General features: G+C 41.9%; 1 protein-coding gene across 34 annotated transcripts in view; it reads right to left on the bottom strand.

Annotated features, from left to right (window-relative positions):
- The window catches only part of TUT4 (terminal uridylyl transferase 4), a 210,366-nt gene that overhangs the window by 105,830 nt on the left and 80,215 nt on the right, over nt 1-24,321 (bottom strand). For 30 of the 34 annotated variants that reach the window (XR_016211025.1, XM_089300634.1, XM_070078493.2 and 27 more), the window contains exon 2: nt 1,227-2,093. The exons of the other annotated variants lie outside the window; for them this stretch is intronic. Coding sequence is in view for 27 of the 30 variants with exons in the window: in XM_089300634.1 (XP_089156760.1) it covers nt 1,227-1,992 (766 nt within the window). In the remaining 3 variants the exon portion in view is untranslated. The remainder of the gene's footprint in view (nt 1-1,226; nt 2,094-24,321) is intronic. 34 annotated transcript variants of the gene reach the window in all.

The following is a 24,321-nucleotide window of genomic DNA, read 5'->3' as shown; positions in this document are numbered from 1 at the left end:
TTCAATCACATCAAGATTCATTTTCAATTATCTTTATATACAGAAGGTCAATTTAGTATATACTAAGTAAAGATTTCAACAGTTTGCACCCACACAGAAACACAAAGTATAAAGTACTGTTTGAGTACTAGTTATACTGTTAATTCATATAGTACAACACATTAAGGACAGAGATCCTACATGGGAATTAAGTGCACAGTGACTCCTGTTGTTGACTTAACAACTGACACTCTTGTTTATGGCATCAGTAATCACCCTACGCTCTTGTCATGAGCTGCCAAGGCTGTGGAAGCCTTTTGAGTTCCCGGACATCCATTTTATTTAGACAAGGTCATAGTCAAAGTGGAAGTTCACTCCTCCCTTCAGAGAAAGGTACCTCCTTCTTTGATGGCCCGTTCTTTCCACTGGGATCTCACTCACAAAGAACTTTCATTTAGGTCTTTTTTTTTTCTTGGCCAGAGTGTCGAGGCTTTCCATGCCTAAAATACTCTCATGGGCTCTTCAGCCAGATCCAAAAAAAGCAAATTCCCAGAACAAAATTACAAAATTTACTTTCACAGTTTCCAACTAAATTTTAATAATGTCCTAACAAAATCTCTGCTTCCAGTCTTGTTCCTGTTAAAGAATTTGCCAAAAGACTTTTTAACGAAAAACAAAAGCCTTACCTTGCTTAAACCACTTGAATGGCTTCTCAAAGCACTCAAGATAAAGTCTTAACTCTGTCATAGCTTACAAGGCCTTCCATTCTCTAGTTCTGTGTGCCCTGTCCTGTTAACACTCTCTCTCTCAACTTCTTGTTCAATCACACTGAATTTCCTCCAGTCTCACGTTTTCTCCACCCAAAGTCTAAATCTCATAATTAAATCATTTCAACTGTTTCTGGCATTGAAAATCACTTAACACATCAGACCAGAAGCCTCCTTGAGGTCTAGCACTGTTTTCAGTTTTTCGTTATAAACACATACTTGACATGTAATAGGAACTCAATATATACATGATGGTGAATGAATGAGCAATATATTACAAGACCATGTTAAAAGAGTATGTGTATTAACTAAAGGAGCCACTAAATTCACAGGTGCACAGCCTATTTACCTATTGTAATAAGGTGGGAAGGTATTTTCTAAGCTTTAAGAGCTAATTAAGTCACAGATAATCTGAAGACCATTAATATAGGAAAATCCCTCCAAAAAAGTGACTTGTGGAATAATCTAATCTGTACTTACTTAAATCATCTGATAAATCTTCAATTCCAGAAGCACTATCATCAGAATCACCAGTGTTATCTGCACATGTTTGCTGCTTCTGAGATTGTGGTGGGTTCTCCAGAGCAGATTGTTCTCCCACTACAGTTTCAATAATCACTTTGTCCACAGAAGTGAAGCGGCTTGAACTTTTTGTTCCAGTATGTTGTAATTCTGTCTGTCTGATGTTTTCTTTCAATAGTGAATTCGGCATTTTTTCTGCTTCTGCTGGTGAACTGGGCATCTTTTCTGATTTCATCTGTGGACTGGGTGCTTTTTCCACTTTGCTCTGTAAATTTAGCATCTTTTCTGCTACTGCCTGTGAACTGGGTGCTTTTTCTGCTCTAATTGGTGAATTAGGTGACTTTGGTAATTTTTCTGCTTTTGCCTGTAAACTAGGTGTCTGTGAAATAGCTGCCTTTTCAGCTCGTACTAGTAAATTAGGTGATTTTTTTGTTTTGCAATGACTTTGATCTTGAAGGATTAATCCCAAATCTTTAGGCCCTGGAATACTGCCAGCATTTACTTTACATGATTTAATTTCTGATTTTTCTACACAAATATCATTTTGTTTGTTCTTTTTACTACTATTCCTGTTTGGAGAGCCAGTCACAATTTCTTTTATGGATTTATCATTTTTAGCTTTCAAAGTTTGATTAGTTGTAACTTTAACTGCTTTGCCTTCATCACAAATCATATTCTTCTTTGGTTCATGATTTTCACTTTTAGAGGTCTTAGACTCTTCCATTATTTGAAAATCAACTTCTTTCCAATTGTGATATTATGCAATGGCAGATCTCCAGTAGTTTGGATTGCTTCAAATTCAGTTTAGGCAAGCAAACTGTTAGGCTTAAAAAAAAAAAAGGAAAAAAAAAAAAAAACCTTTGTTATTAGGAATACAAAAAAAACTTTTTTTTTAAATGGCAATATAGAAAAAAAATCCTTTCTCAAAACTGAATAGTAACAACAAAAGACAAAACTCCAAAAAACTACATTAGGAGTTAAAGAAAATAACAGCCAAACATTCATTCAATGTTTTTTGTTAATTAAAAAGTTGTCTTATATCACACAGTAAGAATTCCAACAAACAGGGAAATGAAACCCACAAATGATGTACAACAATTAACATAAAAGGAAATGGAATAAAGAAAACACAAGAATTGCAATTTATATATACCACAGGGAATCAGTTTATGGAATCCTAAATGGTAGGATTTTGTCCACATGACTCATACTCAACAGTACCTATTTATTCCTCTAACCTAAATTTTCAAACTCGACTCTCTAAACAAGAAGAAACAATTTCAATGAACTTTCTCCACCTCTGAAGTAATGAAAGAGCTTTAATGAATCCTTTTCATTTAATTTTAAGAATCCATAGGATCCCAGAGTTTTAAAAATGATAGTAATATTCTGTATGATACTATAATGGTAGATACATGTACCTAAAATACATTTATTGAAACCAACAAAATATACATCAAGAATGAACTCTAATCTATGGACTTTGGATGACAAAAATGACTCAATGTAGTTCACTGACTTATTAACAAATGCATAACTGGGGTGCCAGGTATTGATAGTGGGGGAAACTAAGCATGTAGGAGGTAGGGAATGGAGTATATGGGAACTCTACATTCTGCTCAACTTTGCTATGAACTAATAAAACTGCTCTAAATATATCTTTAGAAAAATGATAGTAACAAAAAACAGTAAAATCAATCTTATTTTGTTCTCACAACCAATCAAAACAATTATATTGAGAAACATTAAATCTACCAACGGAGTACAAACCATAAACAAATGAAATACTACATCTTGTTAAATTATTTCCACATTAAAAATATCATGTGGGGCAGGAACTGTGGCATAGCAGATAAAGCCGCCAACTGTGACACCAACATCCCATATGGATGTCAGTTGGATTCCCAGCTGCTCCACTTCCAATCCAGCTCCCTGCTGATGTGCCTGGAAAAGCAACAGAGGATGGCCCAAGTGCTTGGGCCCCTGAACCCACCTGGGAAACCAGGATGAAGCTCCTGCCTGCAGTCTTGCCTAGCCCTGGGCCGTTGTGGCCATTTGGGGAGTGAACCAGCTGATGGAAGACCTCTCTCTTTCTCTGCCTCTCTGTAACTCTTTCAAATAAATAAATAAATAAATCTTTTTTAAAAAGTCAGAGACAGTGGCTGGCACTGTGGTTTATTAGGTTAATGATCCACCTGCAATGCCAGCATCCCATTTGGCCACCAGTCTCAGCCGCTCTACTACCGATCCAGCTCCCTGCTGATGGCCTGGGAAAGCAATGGAAGATGGCCCAAGTACTTATGCCCCTGCACCCACGTGGGAGACCTGGCTCCTGGCTTTGGATCAGCCCAGTCTGGCCATTGTGGCCATTTCAGGAGTGAACCAGCAGGTGAAAGACCTCTCTGTCTCTTCCTCTGTCTGTAACTCTGCCTCTCAAATAAATAATCTTTAGAAAGAATTTGAGAGCGAGCGAGTGAGCTAGAGACAGAGCACACTCCCAGAGAGCCCATGCACTGGTTCACTCCCCAAATGCCTGAAATAATTGAATCCAGGTTTCCCTTGTGGGTGGCAGAGACCCAATCACTTGAGCAATCCATCACCTGCTGTTTCCCAAGGTGCACATTAGCAGGAAGCTACAATTGAAAACATAGCCAGGACCAGAAACCAGGTACTCCCATGTGAAATGCAAGCCTGCAACGCTGGCACTGAGTCCCAGCTGCTTCACTTTCTATTCAGTTTCCTGCTAATGGCCTGGGAAAAGCAGTAGAGGATGGGCCCAAGTGTTTAGGCCCCTGACACCCATGTCAGAGACCTAGGAGAAATTCCTTGCTCCAGCCTGGCCCAGCCCTGGCAGCCACCTACGGAGTGAACCAGCAGATGGAAAATCTCTCTTTCCCTCTCGGTATCTCTTTCAAATAAAATGAACAAATCTTTATTTTAAAAAAAGAAGAGAAAAGAAAGAAATCCGTGCCTCCCAAGTGGCATTTTAACATTAGGCTAAATGACTGCCTTTACCTGAAATGATTATTGTGAAAATAACGAGTAACAATAGTTACCAATCAAGGAACCTTTCCAGGAGACAGGCAGAAAAACCAAAAACATATACACAATAATGAAACAATTTCAGCTAAGTCTTCCAATCACTGAGACCCACCAACCACAAAGCAACTCTCAACAAATTTGAGAATAGATTTCTAAACTATAAAATAGTGACTGACCAGCCATGTTTAGTGTCTACTCTAACTGGGGAAAAAAAAAAAAAAAGGTCATGATTCTATGCAATTTTTTTTTGGGGGGGGTACAGGCAGAGTTAGACAGTGAGAGAGAGAGACAGAGAGAAAGGTCTTCCTTCCATTGGTTCACCCCCCAAATGGCCACTATGGCCGGTGCACTGCACGGATCCGAAGCCAGGAGCCAGGTGCTTCCTCCTGGTCTCCCATGCAGGTGCAGGGCCCAAGTACTTGGGCCATCCTCCACTGCTTTCCTGGACCACAGCAGAGAGCTGGACTGGAAGAGGAGCGACCGGGACAGAATCTGGTGCCCCAATTGAGAGTAGAACCCAGGGTGCCGGCGCCGTAGGCGGAGGATTAGCCTAGTGAGCCGCGGCACCAGCCCTCTATGTGAATCTTTAACAGAGTAATATTAATGTATTGGTTCTAATAATTTTAAAAATTATAGAAAACTACCAGGATTCTCTGAGGCTTCATAAAGAAAGTATTTATAGGCAATGTTTTCTGCAGGAAAAAATTTTGAATTCCTATACTCATGCATGATATGTGCCTTACAAACAAATTCTAACTGGTGGGGGTATTGTTTTTTAAAGATTTATTTATTTATTTATTTATTTGAGAGGTAGTGTTACAGAGAGAGAAGAGACAGAAATAAAGGTCTTCCATCCACTGGTTCACTCCCCAGATGACCACAACAGCCAGAGCTGAGCCAGACCAAAGTCAGGAGCCAGGAACTTCCTCCAGGTCCCCCATGCAGGTGCAGGCGCCCAAACACTTAGGCCATCTTCTACTGCTTTCCCAAGCTATAGCAGAGAGCTGGATTGGAAGAGGAGCAGCTGGGACTTGAACCAACAACCACTACGTAGTTTAATATGTGACAGTAACAGTGCCTTATTAAACATTTAAGAAGCTGGGGCCAATGCTGTGGCAAAGTGGGTAATGTCACCGCCTGTGGCATCACATCCCATATGGGCTCCCTGCTAATGTGCTTGGGAAAGCAGAGAAAGACGGCCCTGGTACTTGGGTCCCTGCACCCAGGTTGGGAGACCCAGAAGTTGCTCCTGGTTCCTGGCTTTGGATCTCTCTAGCTCTGCTTTTCAAACAAATAAATGAATCTTTAAAAAAAAAGTCGTAAAAACACTTAATAATTATATAATCTAGTGTATATAATAGGTTGTTTTAGCACTAAATACTATCAGTAATAAAATAAGCTTAAAATATTGATTAAATCAAAGACAGCGGCCCTCAAATTTTAGCATTCATTAGAATTACCTGGAGGACTCTACCCCCAGAGTTTCTATTTCAGTATGTCTGGGATGGTGATGCTGATGTGGCTGGACTAGAGGCCTCACTTAAAAAACTACTCTGAAAGAACTATTCAGCCTAGTATTTGGCCTAGTGATTAAGATGTCCTTTGGGGAAGCAGGAGCTAGCTAGGATTCAAGGAAAACAAGAAGAAAATTTTAAAAGCCATAAAAATTAAAATTGCTTGCTTTATTTGCGTAAAAGCACTAGCTTCGAAAGCAGCTAGCTCAAAGACCACCAGCCTCCTTGCAGGAGAGAGCACAAAGTCCAGGCCAAAGGGCCAAATCCAAGGAGAGAACTAAAGCCGTCTCCAGAAACATGAAGCATTGTGTCAGAGAACCTCTGGCAGGAGTTTCCCCAGCAACGCCTCTCCGCCCAGGACATCTGGAGAGTCTCCTTGGCAACAACTTCCACCTCCTTTCACTAAAAAATCTGTCTATAAATTAACAGTCCAAATCACCCTTGAGGCTCTGAGCTCTTTTTAGAGGCCTCTTCCTACAGTCTTATGTAGTGAACTTTTACTTTATCACCACTGAGGCCCTGGTAGGAGCCTCTGAGCTGAGAGCCTTTCTTAGACTCTAAGTGAAGTTCTTTCCAAAGGCCTGCTCCTGCTAGCCCTGTGGAGTTACTTTGCTTGTCTTATCTTTGCTGCCTATACCTGCTGTCTGTGTAAGCCTCATTCAATTTATTGGCTAAGGTGTGAGGAACTCATCCAGCACACCCACAACACTGGAACGCCATTATCCCATACTGGCCATTGTGGATTCAACTCCCAGCTCCGCTTCTGATTCCAGCTTCCTGCTAGTGTGCACCCTTGGAGTTTGCTCCCTGCCACTCAAGACCTGCACTGAATTCCCAGCTCCTGATTTCTAGCTGTATCAGCCCCAGCTGTAGCAGGCATTCAAGGAATGCTTCAGCCAATGGGAGCTCTTCCTTTCTGTCTAATGTCAATGCCTGTCTGCCTCTCTGTCTCTCATTCTCTTTCTCCCTCGACCCCAACCCACCCCCAAGACGTGACAAAAAAAAAAAAAAACTAAAAGTTCTATAGTCCTAAAAGTAGAAGTTAAGGGAAACCATGTTCTTCTGTACAATCTTACACACAGTGAAGAATCTGATTCATGTCAGTCTCCCAACTATATGGTAAACTTCATGAGGGAAGAAACCCTTTCTGATTTTATTTACCATTGCATCTTCAGTTCCTACCACAGTATCTTATATAAAGTAGCCACTCGAGGTCCGCACTGTGGCGTAAAACATTAAGCCTCCACCTGCGGTACCTGCATCCCTTATGGGTGCTGGTTAAAGTCCCAGCTGCACCACTTCCGATCCAGCTCCCTGATAATGCACTTAGGAAAGCCGTAGAAGATGGTCCAAGTACTTGGGACTCTGAGCCCATGTGGGAGAACCGGATGAAGATCCTGGCTCCTGGCTTCGGCCTGGCCCAACCCCAGCTACGGCAGTCATTTGAGGAGTGAACCAGAAGATGAAAGATCTCTTTTTCTCTCTTTCTGTATCTCTGCCTTTCAAATAAAAAAAGTAAATCTTAAAAAAAAAAGGGGGGGGGGCGGGGCGGGGGGGGGGGCAAGGTGCTGTGGTATAGTATGTAAAGCTGCCACCTGCAGCGCCAGCATCCCATATGGTTGTCAGGTCAGGTCTCAGCTGCTCCACTTCTTATCCAGCACCCTGGCTAATGAGCCTGGGAAAGCACTAGAAGACGGCCCAAGTGCTTGGGCCCTTGCACCTAAGTGGGAGCCCTGGAAGAAGTTCCTGGTTCCTGGCTTTGGATCAACTCAGCTCCAGCCACTGCAGCCATTTAGGGAGTCGGACAAGTATGATCAACAAAACTCAGGCCTCTGAATAGCTGCATGGAATAAAGTACTCATCAAGATCTGGAGACCACTTACCTATCCGGCAAATATTTTAAGAGAAAGGAGTAAAATTCTCTGCATTTTAAGCCACTGTATTACTAATCTAGTCTTTTAAGTATACAGATGCTGAACTACAACCATTATTTCCTTTGTGGTATACTTTCCAATTTCACCTGAAATTAATCACTGTCTCATTTTTAGATTTATTTTTATTTATTTTAAAGAGTTACAGAGAGAGGTAGAGACAGAGAGGAGAAAGGCCTTCCATCCACAGGATCACTCCCCAGATGGCTGCAACGGCTGGAGCTGCGCCAATCCAAAGCCAGGAGCTTCTTCCAGTCTCCCATGTGGGTGCAGGGGCCCAAAGACTTGGGCCATCTTCTACTGCCATCCCAGGCCATAGCAGAGAGCTGTATTGGAAGAGGAGCAGCCGGGACTAGAACCAGCACCCAAATGGAATGTTGGTGCTTCAGGCCAAGGCTTTAAGCCGCTGCGCCACAGCACCAGCCCCCATTGTCTCATTTTTATTAAACTTTTTTAGACACCCACCAACAATTTGTTGACAAAATAAATATTATCTCAATATGTTCAAACACATCAAGTAATCTTTTTCTGTTGCTATTCTGTTCTTGTAGATCCCTTATTGGAAGCTCTCTGGTCATTACTAGATTTCCAACGCAGTTGTCACCCTAAGACTTTCTTTTACAAGTTCCTGCAACCACTTCCATTTCCTTCTCTCATGCTGACTCTTCAGTTTTCCTTTTCTATATGTACTCCTTGTTTTTTCCATGATATATTCCCTGACTCCTGGTTTCAGCCTGGCCTAGCCTAGCCCCAGAAGCCTCTTGGGGAATGAACCAGCAGGTAGAAGATCTCTCTGTCTCTTTCTCTGTGTAACTGACTTTCAAATAAATAAATAAATCTTTTATAAAAAGGAAAGAAATGTGAAAGATATTGAGGAATTAGTTATGACCCACTTCTGGTCTTTCATTCTAATGTAGACAAATATCTGTTATTACAATATTCCTGACCTCTCTCCTCATTAATTCCTTTCTTAAGGAATTATTTCATCAGTGAGTTTGGAAAAATGGGAAAAACTCTGCCTCTTCCTCCCCCACCCCCTTTGTTTCAATCCTGCTGTGCATATGGAAGAAAATCAATCTGCTCCTTCATATGGTAAGTCGCACCTGCAGTTCAGCTCTGATTCTGGCATTTAGTATTAGTAAACAACATGAAACTATAAACTTCAATCTCCAAATTAAATCTTATTTTAAAAAAAAGTTATATTCTAGTCTCCATATGCTTCCTTTGTCCAACCCAATTTGTTTAGAATTTAGCAAAGGAAAGGGACAATTTTTATTGATCCCACTAAAAATCCAATAAGTAAGTTTTATAAGACTTTGTACATCTGAAATATCTTCATTCTATCTTCACACTTTGTTTAAAAAGGTATAAAACTCTAGGCTGAAAGTCATTTGCTTAAAATCGTATGGTTCGGGCCGGCGCTGTGGCACAGTGGGTTAAAGTCCTGGCCTGAAGCGCCGGCATCCCATATGGGTGCCAGTTCTAGTCCCGGCTGCTCCACTTCCGATACAGCTCTCTGCTATGGCCTGGGAAAGCAGTAAAAGATGGTCCAAGTCCTTGGACACCTGCACCCACATGGGAGACCCGGAAAAAGCTCCTGTATCCTGGCTTTGGATCGGCACAGCTCCAGCTGCTACAGCCATCTGGGTAGTGAACCAGTGGATGGAAGACCTATCTCTCTGTCTCTAACCTCTCTCTGTAACTCTGTCCTTCAAATAAATAAAATAAATCTTTAAAAAAATTGTATTGTTTCTTTTCCATTATTTCTAATTTCTGTAACTATATCATTCTCATTCTCCATCTTTTTTTCTCCCACTATAGAACCTTATATTCTCTTTGTCCCAGTGTTCTGAGATTTCCAGGTTCTAAGTTTTGCTGTAGATATTTCCTCAACCATTTTGCTGAGGATTCAGTTAGTTCTTTTACTCTATAATGCACAATCTTTTAATTCTTTAAAAAAAAAAAAAAAAAAAAAGATCGGAAGAGGAGCAGCCAGGACTAGAACCGGTGCCCATTTGGGATGCCGGTGCTTCAGGCCAGGGCTTTAACCCACTGTACCACAGTGCCGGCCCCACAATCTTTTAACTCTTGACATCTTATTGTAATTTTCTTCCTTTCATCTTATGCTCTTTTACTTTTCTATATAACTGTGAAAAATAATTTATTTATTGGACTAGTAATTAGACTTTAGGCCTCCTAAACTGATTCTCCAATTTTGCATTTTCCCCCCATTTTTTCACCTCTCTTTTTGTTCTCCTTCCTGGGTAATTTCTATAATTTGACCTTCCTACATTTATATCATACTTTTACTTGTAAGAACTCTTTTATTATTTCTTTTTACTCTGATCTTCTCTCATGGCTATAATCATTTATTTCTAAGAATACTAATATAATTTTCCTGAAACTTTATCCTATTCTCTTAACTTTTTGTTACCTACATCCCTTCTTTTTTTATTTGCTTCTCTCCCAAGCACAATATATGTGTAATAGGAATCATGGCAGGAAACAAAAAAGGGTACAGGAAAAATATCTAAACAACAAAGACCAAATTTTCCAAATCTGAAGATATAAATACACACATCCGAAAAGCTCAATGAAATTTAGGAAGTTAAGAAGAAAAACTCAAGGAAATTCACTGAAACATAATATAGTCAAACTATCAAAACTCAAAAAACAAAAGGAGCATTTTAAAGGAACACTAGCTTAACTCATCAAGCACACAGATTAACAGCTTCCTTCTCATAAGAAATAATGCAGGCTATAGGCAGTGAGATAACATATTTAAAGTTCTCAAAGAAAAAAAACACTGTCATTAAGAATTCTCTAACCAGCCGGCGCCGCGGCTCACTAGGCTAATCCTCCGCCTTGCGGCGCCGGCACACCGGGTTCTAGTCCCGGTCGGGGCGCTGGATTCTGTCCAGGTTGCCCCTCTTCCAGTCCAGCTCTCTGCTGTGGCCCGGGAATGCAGTGGAGGATGGCCCAAGTGCTTGGGCCCTGCACCCCATGGGAGACCAGGATAAGTACCTGGCTCCTGCCTTCGGATCAGCGCGGTGCGCCGGCCGCGGCGGCCATTGGAGGGTGAACCAACGGCAAAGGAAGACCTTTCTCTCTGTCTCTCTCACTGTCCACTCTGCCTGTCAAAAAAAAAAAAAAAAAAGAATTCTCTAACCATAAAAACTCTCTTAAAATAATGAAGGGGTGAATGATCTTCACAGCAGGAAAGGTCCCACTTGAGATGCCCACATTCCATACTGGAGTGCCTGAGTTTAAGTCTTGACTCCAATTCAGGTATCAGCTTCCTGCTAACACTGCACACCCAGGGGGAAGCAATAGGCAATGGCTCAAGTACTTGAGTCCTTGCCACCCATATCGGAGATTCAGACCGAGTTCCAGATTCACAGCTTCAGCATGGCCCAGCTCTGTTGGCTTTTATGAGCATATCGGGAGTGAACCAACAGATGAACAATTTCTGTGAGTCTTTCAAATAAATGGAAATAGTTTTTCAGAGTTCCTGGTTCAAGAACCAGCTATTATTTATTTTATTTTATTTATTTATTTGAAAAGCAAAATTACAGAGAGAGAGAATCTTCCATCTGCTGGATCACTTTCCAAATAGCCACAATGGCAGAAGCCAAGAGCCAGGAGCCATGATCTTCTTCTGCGTCTCCCATGTGGGTGCACGAACCCAAGGACTTGTGCCATCATTCCGCTGCTTTCCCAGGCACATTAGCAAGAAGCTGGATCAGAAATGGAGTAGCTGGGACTAGAACCCATATGGGATGCCAGCTCTGCAGGCAACAGTTTAACCCACTGCATTACAGCTCCAGACAGAATTTTCTTTTTTAAAGAATGAGGTAGGGGGGCAGGCGTTTGGTACAGTAAAGACACTACTTGGGACACCACTGTTCCAAATATAAGTCCACGAGTTCAAGTACTGGCTCTATTCCCAATTCTAGCCTCCTGCTAATGCACACCTTGGGATGTACTGGTTAACAGCTGAGGCAGTTTAGGTACATGACACCCACATAAGAGACCTGGAATGAGTTCTGAGCTGCCCCCACCCATGTTCCCTCCCTCTCTCCTATGCTTTCTGTGCGTACATATGTGTCTATCTTTCAAAAAACCTTCTTAGTTAAAAAAATTAAAATTATATTTCCAGATAAACAAAAATGGAGAAGGCTCATTACCAGTAGAGCAGCCCTGCAAGAAATACCAAAAGGAGTTTTAGATTGAAATGAAAGGATACTAGACAGCAACTAAAATCCACAGAAGAAATAAAGAACACTAGACAAGACAACTACGTAATTATAAAAGCAGTATTATCTGTAGTTTTGGTTTGTAACTCTTAGGTTTATTCCTTTTCCATGATTTAAAACACAAATGCATAAAAATTATAAATCTATGTTAATAGAAACAGCATGTAAAAAATGTACAATCATAAACCACATAATGGCATTTCAGTCAACAACAGACCACATATACAACAGTAGTCCCATAAGATTATACCGCCTAGTGATGTCATAACCATCTTAGTTTGTCTACGTATACTCTATGTTTGCAGAATGATTTAATTGCCTAATGATGTACTCCTCAGAATGTACTCCCATCATTATGCAATGCATGGCAGTAATCTCTGGCAATAAAAATGTAAATAGAGAAGAACAAAGATACGCTGGAAAAGAATATGTACTACTGAAACTATGTTGGCATTACTCAAACAAGGTTGTTATAAATTTAAGATGTTAACTGCATTGTTATCCCCAAGTGAATCATGTTTAAAAAAAAAAAAAAAAACTTCAAACAAAAGAACAAAATAGAAGACAATGGTACTCAATTTTTAAAAATCAACTAGATACATACATAAAAAGGCAGTGGTGAAAGAACTGTAGAGCAAAAATTTTTTGCACATAAGACATACAGAGAGGAGAACAGTAAATAGCAGAGTAAATCTATCACAGAAGTTACTTTAATTGTAAATTAACTCTCTCTCCAACTCAAGGCAGAGGCTGACAAACTGGATTAAAAAACACATTACCCACTTATGACCTACCTATAAAAGATCCACTTTAGACAGAAAGAAGCAAAGCAGTTGAGGCAAGCATTGTGGCACAGCAGGTTAAGCTCTTGCTTCAAACACTGCCATCCTGTATCGGTGAGCAGGTGGGAGTTCCAGCTTCTCTGCTCTTAATCCAGCTCCCTGCTAATGTTCCTGAGAAACCAGTGGATGTTGGCCCAAGTATCTGGGGCCCTGCCATCCATGTGGAGACCAGCATGGAGTCTTGGCTTCTGGCTTCAACCTGGCCCAGCACCAGGTGATGCCGGCCATCTGAGGAGTAAACCAGCATATGGAAAATATCTCCTCTTTCTCTTTTGCTTTCTTTCTCTCTTTCAAACAAATAGGTGCTTTAAAATATTAACAGAAATAAATTTTGAGAAGTTTTTTAGTGCCCCAGAATTACATACATAATAATGAGCTGGGAACGCACATAAATTTGCTCAGTGAACTGAGTTTATGTTTCTCTTCAGATTTATTTATTTGAAAGGTAGCGTTAAAGTAAGTGAGAGAGAGAGGGAGAGAAACAGAAAGAGATCCAGCCACTGGTTTACTCCTCAAATGGCCGCAATGGCCAGAGCTGGGCGGATCTGAAGCCAGGAGCCAGGAGTTTCATCCAGGTCTCCCACGAGGGTAGAGGGGCCTAAGTACTTGGGCCATCTTCTACTGCTTTCCCAGGTGCATTAGCAGGGAGTTGGATTGGAAGTGAAGCAGCGGGCACTCGAACTGGCATCCATATGGAATGACGGTGCTGCAGATGGCAGCTTTACCCACTATGCCACAGTGCTGGCCCCTGAACTGAGTTTATATTTTAGCAAGAAGTAAGATTCACAGGCAGAACAGTGGCACAATTTCTATTTTAGACTAACTTCTGCATAACAAAAAGACAGAGCAGAAATGGAAAGGAGATGAGACAGAAAAACAATAGTAATCAGCAATAATAATAATAAGCACTAGAAGGTTACTTGGAGTCCTATCAAAAGCAATTTCAGTAGGGTAGGAAGTGGGAGAGGCTGTAGTAAACAGTTTAATGAGTTTCTTTCCTGAAGAATGTTATTATGCTTATTAATAAGTACTGTAAATCTCTCAGAGAAAGACAGAACTGGAAAATTTTCCCAACTAACTTGACTAAATTATCCTCTTTCACCAGCACCACCTATCAGCATTTCAAAGAACTGCAAGGAACACATGTTTTCTTAACACTGTTCCATCAGATAGAAGGCCAGCACTGAGTGAGAAAACCAGAGGGCAGCAGAGGTCTTAAGACAGGGTGGTAAAACATTAGCAGAAGTGAACAGGAAAAGAAACTCATTAGAACACTGCCAAGCAATGTTAAGAACCTAACTAAACATATAAAACATGAACCCACTAGTTTGTACAACTGGAAGGTATTAAATCCATTCTAAGTATAAAGCGTTTACAGAATTAATATATTTTTTATTTCTTTAAAGATTTATTTATATATTTGAAAGAATCAGAGGGAGAGACAGAGAGATCTTTCATAATCTGGTTCACTCCCCAAATGACCACAATGGCAGGGACTAGGACAGGGTAAAGCCAGGAGCCAGGATCTTTTTCCAAGTCTCCCACCTGAGTAGCAGGGGCCTTAGCACTTGGGCCAACATCTGCTGCTTTCCCAGGCCTTTAACAGGGAGCTGGATCAGAAATAGAGTTGCCAAGATACAAACCAGCATCAGAGGTGGAGGTTTAACCCACTATGCCACAGTGCTGGCCCCAAGAATTAATATTTTCAACAAGGCAAGAAGCACAACAATAATTCTGTTGGTGGGGCAAAGGCAGAAAATCAGAAAACTACACAAATGTGAAAGATTTATCTAGGAGCTTTTGGTCAGAAGTAAAATTGAGGGGATAGCCCAAGTGTTTGGGACTCTGTGCCCAAGTGGGAGACCTTCTGAAGAAGCTCCTGGCTTTAGCTTGGCCCAGCCCCAACCACTGTGGCCATTTGGACAGTGAACCAGCAGATGGAAGATGGCTCTGTGTGTGTGTGTGTGTGTGTGTGTGTGTAACTCTGCACCAAATAATAAAAAAGGAAAAGATCAGTAGAACTGTTTCAATCATATGAGTAGAAACATCAAAGAAAACAGAGGTGAATATCACTGTCATACAGAAGAAAGTAAGAAAAAATAAGATGTTCAGGTGATTTTCAATGTTAGGCTTCCAACTGTCCAATATGAAGTCAAGAATTACACCAAAACATCAGTGAATAAAATGCAGCAACCTAAAGGTTTCCAGATTGAAATGATAAGTCAGGTAAGAAGCATAGCCAGTAGGGCAAGAGGAAGAATTTTACAGAAGTCTTACAAGAGGAAGAATTTTACAGAAGGGTCAAGCAGTGTACAAAACAGTATGAATCTTGTTTCCTAGCTTCAAGGAAGCAGATACAAGAGAAATAAGTTACAGGCCATAGAAGATTTAGAATAATGATTCTTCATACATCTGAGAAATAGAGCACACTTCCAGGAGAAATAAGGAGGAATACAAGAATGTGAGATGGGGAGGACAGGAAAGAAGAGAGTACCTGTAAGGATCTCTCTTTTTTTAAAAGATTTACTCAGGGGCCGGTGCTCTGGTGTAGTGGATAAAGCTGCCACCTGTGACACCAGTATCCCATTTGGGTGATGGTTCGAGTCCCAGCTGCTCCATTTCTGATCTAGCTCCCTGCTAACGTGCCTGGGAAAGCAACAGAGGATGCACCAAGTGCTTGTGCCGCTGCATCCACATGGGAGACCAAGCTCCTAGCTCCTGGCTTCAGACTGGCCCAGCTCCAGTCATTAGATCAGAAGTGGAGCAGGGGCCGGTGCCATGGTTCACTTGGTTAATCCTCCGCCTGCGGCGCCAGCATCCCCTATGGGCGCCAGGTTCTAGTCCCAGTTGCTCCTCTTCCAGTCCAGCTCTCTGCTGTAGCCCGGGAGGGCAGTGGAGGATGGCCCAAGTGCTTGGGCCCCTGCACCTGCATGGGAGACCAGGAGGAAGCACCTGGCTCCTGGCTTTGGATCGGCGCAGGGCTGGCCGTGGCAGCCATTAGGGGAGTGAACCAATGGGAAGGAAGACCTTTCTCTCTGTCTCTCTCTCTCACTGTCTGTATCTCTACCTGTCAAATAAATAAAATAAAAATAAAAAAAAAAAAAGAAGTGGAGCAGCCAAAACTCAAACCAGTGCTTATATGGGATGCTGGCACCACAGGTGACAGCCTTACCCACTACACCAAAGCACCAGTTCCGAGGCTATCTTAGAAAGCATTCCAAAATTATATTATAAAAATGCTTTCTTAAGGAAATACAAAGGTTTTCAAAAAGTTTATGGAAAATGTGTATTTTGAAAAAACTATGCATGGATTTCAAAGTTTTCTGGACCAAACTTAACTATTTTTTGAGAAACAGAGACACAAGGACACAGAGAGGAACTGGCTTAATGGCGTAACAGGTAAAGCCACCACCTGCGGCACCAGCATCCCATATGAATGCCAGTTCCAGTCCCAGCTGCTCCTCTTCAGACCCAGCTCTCTGATATGGTCCAGGAAAGCAGTGGAAGATGACTCAAGTGCTTGGGCCCCTGCACCCACGTGGGAGACCCAGAAGAAGTTCCTGGCTGCTGGCTTTGGCCATTGTAGCCATTTAAGGAGTGGATTAGCAGATGGAGGATCGATCTCTCTAATTTTGCCTTTCAAATAAATAAATAAATCTTTAAAAAAACAAACAAACCCAGAGATAGAACTCCCATGCCCAGTTCCCACCCCAAATGCCTACAAAGGCTAGGATGGATCTGGGCCAAAAGTGGGAGCCAGAAACTCAACCTAGTGCTCTCACATAGGTGGCAAAGACCCAAAGATCACCTCCTGCTTCCCAAGAGTCTGCATTAGCTAAAACTAGGAGCCAGAGCCAGGACCCAAACACAAGCATTACAATATGGGATGCAGGCAACTTAACTACTAAACCAAATGCAAGCACAAAATAAAGCTTCTAATCCCATTTTCCATAACTTTTTAAAATGCCCCATATAATCCTCACATACTGAAAATGGATTATTTAAAAGTAGTGCTATATATGTTCTAAGCATAAAGTAAATTTTTATTTGCTTGATTATTGAATATCTACTAATCATTAGGCAAAGTCCAAGATACTGCCAAATAACAATGCCACATGTTCCTACAAAAAGTCCTGGCACTGTTATATATTTTCAGTTTTAAAAAAAAATTCTGGGGCCAGAGTTGTGGCGTAGCAGATAAAGCTGCTGCCTATAGTGCCAGCATCCCATAATGGCAAAGGTTCAATGTCCTGGCTGCTCCATTTTCAATCCAGCTCTCTGCTATGGCCTGGGAAAGAAGTAGAAGATGGCCCAAGTCCTTGGGCCACTGCACCTGCGTGGGAGATCCGCAAGAAGCTCCTGGCTCCTGGCCTCGGATCAGCACAGCTCCAGCTGTTGAGGCCATCTGGGGAGTGAACCAGTGGATGGAAGACCTCTCTCCTTCTCTCTGCCTCTCCTTCTCTCTCTGTGTAACTCTGACTTTCAAGTAAATAAATAAATCTTTAAAAAAAATTTCTTGGCGGATATAGCATCAGCTACTACATTTCTAGTATGCCCATTCATTTAGCTTTACAAGTCTGTGTATTAATAGTATTGCTGCTTTCATTTATACATAATGAGGCATCCTATTTATGAAGTGCTTAAGATGACACAAATGGGACTGATATGACTGCAAGAAACAAAAATCAAATATGTAGCTAATGCATAAGTACTAAGGAATGTATATCTCTTAGCCTAACTTAAAGTTCTCAAAGTTTTCAGTTCAACAAAATCTTAATATTCTTAAAAATTACTGGGGCTGGCACTGTGGTATAACAGGTAAAGCCGCTGCCTTCAATGCCAGCATCCCATATGGGCACCGGCTGCTCGACTTCTGATCCAGTTCTCTGCTATGGCCTGGGAAAGCAGTGGAGGATGGCCCAAGTCCTTGAGCCCCCGCACCTGTGTGGGAGACTCGGAGGAAGCTCTTGGCTCCTGGCTTCAGATTGGCGCAGCTCCAGCCATTGTGGCCAATTGGGGAGTGAACCAGCAGATGGAAGACCTCTCTCTCTCTCTCTCCCTCCCTCCCTCCCTCCCTCCTTCCCTCCCCCCCCCTCTGCCTCTCCTTCCCTCTCTGTGTAACTCTGACTTTCAAGTAAATAAATAAATCTTAAAAAAAAAATTACTGAGGCTTAATTAGCTATTTCTTACTGATTGTGCCTGGTATGTCCCAGGCACATTGCAGAAGAATTTTCTGTGGGATTTTTCTTTTAGCAAACTTGTCTCTTCATTGCTCTTCAGTTCATAACATCACCCTTGCTACAAGTCCAAGTCACTGGCTTCCTTTTTCTAACTCCCATATCCAGTCTCTTGGCTAAGTCCTGTCAACAGTCTTCATATTCTTCTTTCTTACCCAGTCAATTCTAAGATTTGTTTTATTTATTTGACAGAGTTACAGAAAGGTAGAGACAAAGAGAGAGGTCTTCCATCTGCTGGTTCATTCCCCAAATGGCCGCAATGGCTGGAGCTGAGCCTATCTATAGCCAGGAGTGAGGAGCTTCTTCCAGGTCTTCCATTTGGGTGCACAGGCCAACGACTTGGACCATCCTCCACTGTTTTCCCAGGAGCATTACCAGGGAGCTGCATCAGAAGTGGAACAGCTAGGATTTGAACTGGCACCCATATGGGATGCTGGTGTCATAGAAGATGGCTTAAACCACTATGTCACAAAACTAGCCTCAACACCTTGCATTTGACAAGGATTTTCATAGTAACCTTTTATGACACAAAAAAAAAAAAAAAAAAAAACCCTCAATGAATTAAGAACAGAAGAAAACTGCCTCAACGTGCTAAGCAGCAGCTATGAAAAATTCACAGATGATATTATACTTAACAGTAAAAAGGCTGAATGTTTTTCCTCTGAGAAACAGGACAAGAGATGTCCATCTTCTGTTCAACATGGAAGGATATTTAGGCAAGAAAAAGATACAAAAGGTAAATAGACTAGAAGGAAAAAGTAAAACTATCTGTATCAATAGGTGACTGTGTGTTGGAAAAACCAACCACTTTTTTTTTTTACCTTCTTTGACCTCAAAACAAGGGATTTTCTCCTCACCAGCAAACAATTCTGCAGGCAGACATCAGCTGTGTGTCTGTTATCAAGTCAGTTCTGACAGTTTTTTTTAAGTTTTATTTATTTATTTGAAAAGCACTGTTACAAAGAGAGAAAGGCAGAGAGAGATTTTCCACCTGTTGGCCCACCCCTAAATGGCCACCATGGCTTGAGCAAGGACAGGCTGAAGCCAGAAACCTGGAAATCCATCCATGTCTCCACCATGGGCAGCAGGGGCCCAAGTACTTGGAACGTCCTCTGCTGCCCTCCCAAGCACATGAGCTGCTCCTGGAAAAGGAGCATCAGGACTACAATCAGCACTCATACACAATGCTGGCATAACAGGAGGTAGCTCAACCCTCTATGCCACACCACTGGCCCCAGTTCTGACACTGACTACCTGGAGATAACATCAAATCCAAAAGGATGAAGGTTCATCCCCTAAGTCTGATCCCTACACACACATACTTTAGATGCCAGTGACAAGCCCCAGTTGTTGTACCTGTACTTCTGACCAACTCACTTTGTAATAGGGTTCCCACAATCCCCTCCCTGGATTTTACTTGAGCCATTCACAAAACTCAAGGAAATGCATGTATCAGTTTATTATAAAGGATATTAAAAAAGAATACAGATGAAGAGATGCACAGGGTGAGGTAAGGGAAAAGGGGTCCAGAGCTTCCATGCCCTCCTTGGACACGCCACACTACCAGAACTTCCATCTGTTAGTTATCTGGAAGATCACCAAACACTGGCCTTTTGAAACTTCATACACATGCATGATGGCTTAATAGGGTGTGGAAACCCAACAAGACCTGTCTGTTCAGATTCTTAAGCATGTGGAAAAATCTCTCTGGAATAAGGGGAGCCTTATCCTCTACTATGACCTGCTTAAGGAAGAGAAATTCTAGTTTAAAGGAGGAAATTATTTGCCAAGAACTATGGGAAAAAAAACACACATATATTCCACAATGATACAATCTTACATGTGAAAGGAAGAGTAACAGAGGACAAACACAGATAGAGAAAGAGAGAAATATTCTCTATCTACTGGTTGACTTCCCACATGGCCACAACAGCCAGGGCTAGGCCAGATCAAAGCAAGGAGCCAGGAACTTCATCTGGAAGTTCAGGTCTTCCACATGGGCGGCAGGGGCCCAAGTACTTGGGCCATCATCCTCTGCCTTCCCAGGCACATTAGCAGGAAGCTGGCTCAAGAGCGAAGTAGCCAGACTCTAACCAGCACTCCAACATGGGATGCTGGCATCACAAGCAGTGGCTTAACCTGCTGCACCACATCAGCCTCACAATGATATAACCTGCACAGGATATCCTAAGGAATCCACAAGAACTATTTGAGCAAATCTACAAAAACGATTTAGCAAATAAACAAGTGCAAATTTAATATACAAAAATCAACTGTACATCTATATACTAGTAATGACCAATCCAAAAATGAAATTAAGAATTCTGGGGGCCAGCACTGTGGTGTAGCGGGTTAAGCCGCCGCCTGCAGTGCCAGCATCCCATATGGGCGCCGGTTAAAGTCCTGGCTGCTCCACTTCTGATCCAGCCCTCTGCTATGGCCTGGGAAAGCAGTAGAAGATGGCCCAACTCCTTGGGCCCCTGCACACATGTGGGAGACCCAGAAGAAGCTCCTGGCTTCAGATCGGCACAGCTCCGGCTGTTGCAGCCATCTGGGGAGTGAACCAGCGGATAGAAGACTTCTTTCTCTGTCTCTACCTCTCTCTGTAACTCCGTCTTTCAAATAAATAAAATAAATCTTTTTTTAAAAAAAGGGTTTGAGTATTACTCATTTCCCTATTTTTTGGAAATCTTAGAAGTGTCATGGTATCAGGCCGGCGCCGTGGCTCACTAGGCTAATCCTCCGCCTAGCGGCGCCGGCACACCGGGTTCTAGTCCCGGTCAGGGCACTGGATTCTGTCCCGGTTGCCCCTCTTCCAGGCCAGCTCTCTGCTGTGGCCAGGGAGTGCAGTGGAGGATGGCCCAGGTGCTTGGGCCCTGCACCCCATGGGAGACCAGGAAAAGCACCTGGCTCCTGGCTCCTGGCTCCTGCCATTGGATCAGCGCGGTGCGCCGGCCGCGGCGGCCATTGGAGGGTGAACCAACGGCAAAAGGAAGACCTTTCTCTCTGTCTCTCTCTCTCACTGTCCACTCTGCCTGTCAAAAAAAAAAAAAGAATTAAAAAAAAAAAAAAAAAAGAAGTGTCATGGTATCATGACAAGAGTAGATGTGTCAGCCACGGGGATTCTATTATAACGATATTATAATTAGCTAAAGGTCACTATAAGGATGCAGTCAGCAGCCTCATTGGCTATTTTTGACTGGCACTGGTTCTAAACAGATTTTAAAGAAGCTGCAGTTTTCAATTCACACAGAAGGGGAATTGGGTTAGGCAAGGCAGGCAACACTGCAGAAAGCAGCTGGCAACCTCAGCTCCTTCTTGCTACCTCCTTGCCACCATCAAAAACTGTGAAACATTGCTAGAAGAAACTAAAGACATAAATATACGGATACACATTCAGGGCTGAAGAATTAGAAGACTTATTGTCAAAATGACAATAGTCAAGTTATGCTTCTATTTCAGATATCCATATCTCAAATCAGAGTGCCTGGGATCAGATCCTGCTCTCTACCTCTACTTCCAACTCAACTTCCTGCTACCATACCTGGGAAGCACATGGGAGACCTGGATGGAGTTCCCGGCTACTAGCTTTGAACTGGTCCAGCCCTGGTTACTGCAGCATTTTGGCAGTAAACCAGTGGATGGAAGACCTCTCAATCTCTCTCTGCCTTTCAAATAAATAAATATGTCTTTAATGATGTACTCCCCAAACTAGCTGCCAGATTCAACATAATCCTTTCAAATTCCTTTTCTTCCAGATACTGACAAATTGATCCTAAAATTCATACGGAATTACAAGAAACCCCAACTAAACAAAACAATCTTGAAAAATATATTAAAGACTTAAATTTCCTAATTTTAAAATTACTACAAACCTACAATACTTGAGTTGGCCTAAGGATAAACATATAGATCAATGAAATAGAACTGAGAAATTCACAAATAAATCCATACATGCAACGTCAATTTATTTTCAACAGGGTACTAAAACTGTAACAGTGTAAATAATAGTTTTTTCATTGAATGGTGCTGGAACAAATAAATAATATAAACCTGAAAAAGGTATAAAACTTCAAAACCTTGGACTAGGCAATAATTTCTGAGGCATAATACCTAAAGCAGAAACAAAAAAAAAAATTGGACTTAATACAAAATTAAAAATTTTAGTGCTTCAATGAGATTCTTGTAGCAATGCCTCAAAAAATTAAATACAGAATTACATGATCTAGCAAGTTCACTTCTTGGTATACAGACCCACAGAACTGAAAGTAGGGACTTGAACATATATTTGAACACCAATGCTCAGAACACCAATATTCACGATAGTCAAAAGGTGAACCCGGAGGTCTGATGATAGACAGAGGAACAAAATGTAATATATATGTAAATGGAATATTACTCAGCCCTAAAAAGAAATCCTGACATGTGCCATAACAAGGATAAACCTTTACACAGTTATGCTGAATAAAATGAGTTATGCTAAACAGAATAATAAATACTATTATAACTACATTTATATGAAGTATCTACAGTGGTCAAATTCAGAGACAGAAAACAGTTATTGCAGGGCTATCCTTGTGCCACACCACAACAGGTTAAGCTGCCACCTGCAACCCTGGCATCCCATGAGAGGCAGTTGAAGTCCCAGCTGCTCCACTCTTTTTTTTTTTTTTTTTTAAGATTTATTTATTTACTTTGAAAGTCAAAGTTACATGGTGGGGGGGGGGTGAGGGGGGACAGACAGAGAGGTCTTCCATTCGCTGGTTCACTCCACAAATGGCTGCAACAGCCGGAACTGCGCCGATCTGAAGCCAGGAACCAGAAGCTTCCTCTGAGTCTCGAGCTGCTCCATTTTCAATCTAGTTTGCTGCTGACGCACCTGGGAAAGCAGTGAAAGATAGCCCAAGTACTTGGGCCCCTGCCACCCATGTGGAAGACACAGACAAGAGTTCCAGGCTCCTGGCTTCAGCCTGGCCCTGCCTAGCCATTTGGGAAGTGAACCAGAAGATGGATGAGATAGCTCTCTCGCATGCATGTGCGCGCTTTCCCTCTCTCTCTGTTACTCTTTCAAATAAAAGACAGACAGAAGGATGGAAGGAAGGAAATGATTATTGCCAGAAGCTAGGAAAAGAGGGGAATGGGGACTTACTATTTAATGGTACAAACTTTGAATTTGCAAAAAAGAAAACTTTCTGAAGACAGATGATGGTGACTGTTGCACAATAATGTAAATGTTCTTTTTTTAAAAAAAAAAGATTTATTTATTTATTTGGAAGTCAGAGTTACACAGAGAAAGGAGAGGCAGAGAGAAAGAGAGAGGTCTTCCATCCACTGGTTCACTCTCCAATTGGCCACAACAGCAGGAGCTGTGCCGATCTGAAGCCAAGAGCTGTAAATGTTCTTAGTGTCACTGAATATACATTTAAGAAAGGAGACAATGTTAAAGCACCTGGCTCCTGGCTTCGGATCAGCGCAGTGCGCCAGCCACAGTGTGCTGGCCAGAGTGGCCATTGGGGAGCTGAAAAACGGAAAAAAGGAAGACCCTTCTCTCTGTCTCTCTGTCCACTCTGCCTGTCAAAAAAAAAAGAATGGAGACAATGTTATAGACATTGATGCAAAACTCAACAAAATACTAACACACCAAATTCAGCAGCATAAAAGGATTATGCACCATGACCAAGTGGGATTTATTCCTAGAACGGAAGGATGATTCAACATAAAATAATCAATCAATATAATATGCCACCTTAAAGCAGAGGAAAAACAACACAATCATCTCAATTGACGTAAAGGAAAAAAATCTTACAAAAAAAAATCTTTTGTGGTAAAAACACTCCACAAATCAGGGAAACAAAGAAACTACCTCATCATAATAAAGGCCAGATATGAAAAACACATCACTGGGGCCAGCGCTGTGACACAGTGGGTTAAAGCCCTGGCCTGAAGCTCCAGCATCCCATATGGGCGCTGGTTCTAGACCCGGCTGCTCCTCTTCAGATCCAGCTCTCTGCTATGGCCTGGGAAAGCGGTAGAAGATGGCCCAAGTCCATCCAAGACCCGGAAGAAGCTCCTGGCTCCTGGCTTTGGATCGGCACAGCTCCGGCCATTGCAGCCATCTGGGGAGTGAACCAACAGATGGAAGACCTCTCTCTCTCTGCCTCTCCTCTCTCTGTGTAACTCTGACTTTCAAATAAATAAAATAAATCTTAAAAAGAAAAGAAAAAACTTAAA

This window comes from Oryctolagus cuniculus, chromosome 7 (assembly GCF_051225735.1).
Source record: "Oryctolagus cuniculus isolate XC-2025 breed Fujian yellow rabbit chromosome 7, ASM5122573v1, whole genome shotgun sequence".
Classification (NCBI taxonomy): Eukaryota; Metazoa; Chordata; class Mammalia; order Lagomorpha; family Leporidae; genus Oryctolagus; species Oryctolagus cuniculus.
The sequence above is the reverse complement of the archived record's forward strand: the minus strand, read 5'-3'. Positions and strand labels throughout refer to the sequence as shown.